This window comes from Brassica oleracea, chromosome C9, assembly GCF_000695525.1.
Source record: "Brassica oleracea var. oleracea cultivar TO1000 chromosome C9, BOL, whole genome shotgun sequence".
In the NCBI taxonomy this organism is placed as follows: domain Eukaryota; kingdom Viridiplantae; phylum Streptophyta; class Magnoliopsida; order Brassicales; family Brassicaceae; genus Brassica; species Brassica oleracea.
This window is the reverse complement of record NC_027756.1, coordinates 11,242,573-11,245,956: the sequence shown is the minus strand read 5'-3', so window position 1 is coordinate 11,245,956 and position 3,384 is coordinate 11,242,573. Positions and strand designations below refer to the sequence as shown.

The window sequence follows — 3,384 nt, the reverse complement described above, 5'->3', positions numbered from 1 at the left end:
GATGATGAATTTATTAAAGATGGGGAGAAGTAGAGACTAAAGAAGAAAAACTGATTCATGAAACTCAAAGAGCCAATATGTGTTTCTTAGATGAGTCATGAACCGATGATTAAAAATTGAAAGCTCTAAACTTCCATTGAAGAGAACGCTTACAGACCAAAAATGTTTATTGGGCTTTTTTTTAACGAATCCCATTTCAAAACGTGAGTTATAAAGTATTTATTAAATTATTAGATAAAATAAATAAGTGTGGGTCCAACAGAAAAAACCGAAGAAGCAAAGGTTTCCGACCTTCATAAATATATATTTGTTTCAGCCATCAATGTACAAAGAATCTTTTATCTCAGTGGTATAAATGTTGCTGTTTAAATCTCAATAACCCGAGTTCGAATCACAGACTTGACATTTTTTCACACTTTTTAAAAGTGGAACCCATATATCGGAGTGATGCAACTTTCATATTATAATGTAGATTATTGAGAGGCCTCGTAACCTAGTGCGTATGTATATATAATACAGACATGACCCACGAACTTAAAACGGCCCGATTAAAAGAAGAATAGGCCCAATATACAGTTTCTGCGATCTGGAAATCTCTCCGAACCACCGACCGGTGCGATTCTCTGAGTCAGTGTGCACGACGGAGAGAGACGGACATGGCGACGAAATCGATGGCGACGCTAGATTCTGGCACCACCTGTTCCTCCTGGAACTACTCAGGCCACCGATTAGCCGGCGGATCCGTAGACGGAACCCTCTCCGTTTACGACTCTCCTGTTCCCTCTTCTTATTCCTCTTTCACTCGCAGTTCCAAAGTTAGGGTTAGCGAATCGAGTCTTGTAAAGATCGTCTGGCTGCCTTCGGAATACGGAGATGCAGTCGCCTGCGTTTGCGAAGACGGCAGCTTATCCATTTGGGAAGAGGTTTCCGAAGGTAAACCCTATTACTCTTGCTGAGTGTTTCAGTTGTTAGGTTGAGAAATCAATTTGTGTTTGCTTTGATTGACAGACACGCATGCTCTTGAGTGGAAACTGTGTAAGAGTTTGATGAGCAAGTCTAGTCAAGTCCTCGATGTTCAGTTTGGGGTCTCCAGAAAGAGTCTAAAGATGGTTAAGAGCTTTGGCTTTTTTCCATCTTTGAACAATCTCTTCTGCTTTCCATTTAAACATTTTGTAACTCATTTTGCAGGTTGCAGCATATTCTGATGGCTTCCTTAGGGTTTTTGAGCTCTTGAATCCTTTGGAATTAAAAAACTGGCAACTTCAGGTTGCTTATTCGTTTCCCGAGTATACATTGGTCTCTACTTGATTTCTTATGTCTTATTTATTTTAACATTCTGTGCAGGCTGAGTTTCAGAATGTTATTGATTCTCTGTCGGCTCTCGGGAAACCATCAACGCTGTCTGCATCTGTTTCTTGGAATCCAATGAGGAGTGGAGAGCAAGAGCCCAGCTTTGTTTTAGCTTTCAACTCTGATTCTCCTCACCTTAATTCTTCCAAGGTAAGAGACATTACTTCACTTTCTTTTGAACTGGGGAAACCAAGGGAATAGTGAGAGACTTGTTTGTTGTTGCAGATATGGGAGTTTGACGAAGCTCATAACAGATGGCTGGCTGTAGCGGAATTAGCCTCACCAGAAGACAAAGGTGATCCTGTTTATGCTGTCTCATGGGCCCCAAATATTGGCCGGTAATCTCAATCAATCTTTGCTCTCCTCTTTCGTTAGTACTGTCTTGAAACGCGCGAACTAATCCTTCTTTTGATACAAGACCATACGAGGTTGTTGCTGTTGCAACACATAAAGGCATAGGGATATGGCAAGTTGGTCTAGCTCCTGACCTTGATGGAAGGCTTCCTGTAAAGAAGGCCGCATCGCTTTCTGGTCATCAAGGCGAGGTATCCAGTTTTCAAAGCTCCTTTTTACCTTCCGTTTGTGTTAAACATAACTAAATTATACTGCTTTGATGTTTTATGTTCAGGTTTGGGAGATGGAATGGGACATGAGTGGCATGTCTTTAGCTACCACTGGAAGCGATGGGATGGTCAGATTGTGGCAGTCTAACTTGAATGGTGAGTGGCACGAACAGGCCATGCTCGAACCAGTTTCCTCCTGAAGATTCCGTACTCACTTATTTAGAGTTTTGTTCGAGGATTCATATATTTCAATGCGAGTTAAAAGTGTCTAAGCTTTCTGTTGTATAACAGATCATATCATACAATGGCTTGAATTTCATTTCGGTTTGACGTATTTAGGCCAAGATAGACGATTGAACCATCTTTGACAAAAAAAGTCAAGCTATCCTTAAACCGAAATAAAACCACTTCTCAAAATTAAATTAAATAAAACCGATACCAAACTAAGATTTGAATAAAAATCAAAACATGAACAGAAACCAAACCAAACCAAATGTTTGTTCAAAAAAAAAAGAACACAAACCAAATAACTGGCTCTCTAGTTTTAAAACCAGATCATACAAAAGCAAAATTCAGATTAAATTTTGAAAACAGAACCGTTTATGAATTTATATTTGGTTAAGCTAATGAGTTTCGGTTTAATCAAAGATCTTGAGAAACTCTAAGGGGGTGTTATTGGTTTGTATATTTTGATTGATTTAGAAATCCATATAGTATTTATAAATCCAAGTAAAATATGCAAATCCAGAGGCTTTCCCTCGGATTTGAGTCTTTGTATTTTTAACTAAAAAATCCAAACAAATCCATTCAAATCCATTATAAAATCAAATATATTAGTAAATCCGTACGATTGAATAACACATGATTTGATATAGAATTTATGAATCATTAAACCAATAACACATGATTTTAATACAGATTTGAAAATCATAAAACCAATAACACTAGATTTAGTTAGGATTTTCAAATCTATTAAAATTCAACAACCAATAACCCCTACTAAGACTTGATCTCATACCAAAAAAAGCTTTGAAGAAAATATTTAAAGACTTTTATGTTAAGGAATCCTTACCAAACTCTTTTTGATTTAAGAAATGGATTTAATAGTAACTAGACCCTGATCCGCGCGCAGCGCTGGTTTGAATTTTCGGTTTTTGGTTATTTTTTTAACTAAATAATGTATTTGTAATATTTGATGTATTATATTCACCAAGTAAATAATTTTTTTGGCATCTTAAACCATCTATTTACGATGAATATTCGATATCATATAAAAAATTGAACAAATAGACGTAATTAGAGAATTGTAGACGATATATAAAAACAATGGTTATTAATGTAAAATATGAAGAAATATTATATTATGACTTAGTATGGCATAAAAGATTATAAATTAGTTATACATGTTTAAAGAAAATAAAATGATTTTTAAACTTCTATGAAAAATTTAACATATAAAAAAGGGCGATGA

The 3,384-nt window shown here is 36.1% G+C and overlaps 1 protein-coding gene across 1 annotated transcript; it reads left to right on the top strand.

Moving 5' to 3' along the window:
• Nucleotides 1–547: 547 nt before the first annotated feature.
• Nucleotides 548–2,247, top strand: LOC106315559 (protein SEH1). Its single transcript, XM_013753323.1, has 7 exons — nt 548–933; nt 1,009–1,109; nt 1,189–1,266; nt 1,345–1,500; nt 1,576–1,688; nt 1,769–1,895; nt 1,979–2,247. The coding sequence occupies exons 1-7, from the start codon at nt 657–659 to the stop codon at nt 2,111–2,113; spliced, it is 987 nt and encodes a 328-aa protein (XP_013608777.1). The 5' UTR covers nt 548–656; the 3' UTR covers nt 2,114–2,247.
• The last annotated feature ends 1,137 nt before the right edge of the window (nt 2,248–3,384 follow it).

What these genes read in the sequence shown, in the direction of transcription:
- LOC106315559 (XM_013753323.1), top strand. Translation starts at nt 657, where the DNA reads ATGGCGACGAAATCGATGGCGACGCTAGATTCTGGCACCACCTGTTCC. An exon ending in CCAGAAAGAGTCTAAAGATG is followed by an intron (nt 1,110 to 1,188) that starts GTTAAGAGCTTT and finishes CTCATTTTGCAG; the next exon opens with GTTGCAGCATATTCTGATGG. An exon ending in TGGGCCCCAAATATTGGCCG is followed by an intron (nt 1,689 to 1,768) that starts GTAATCTCAATC and finishes TTTTGATACAAG; the next exon opens with ACCATACGAGGTTGTTGCTG.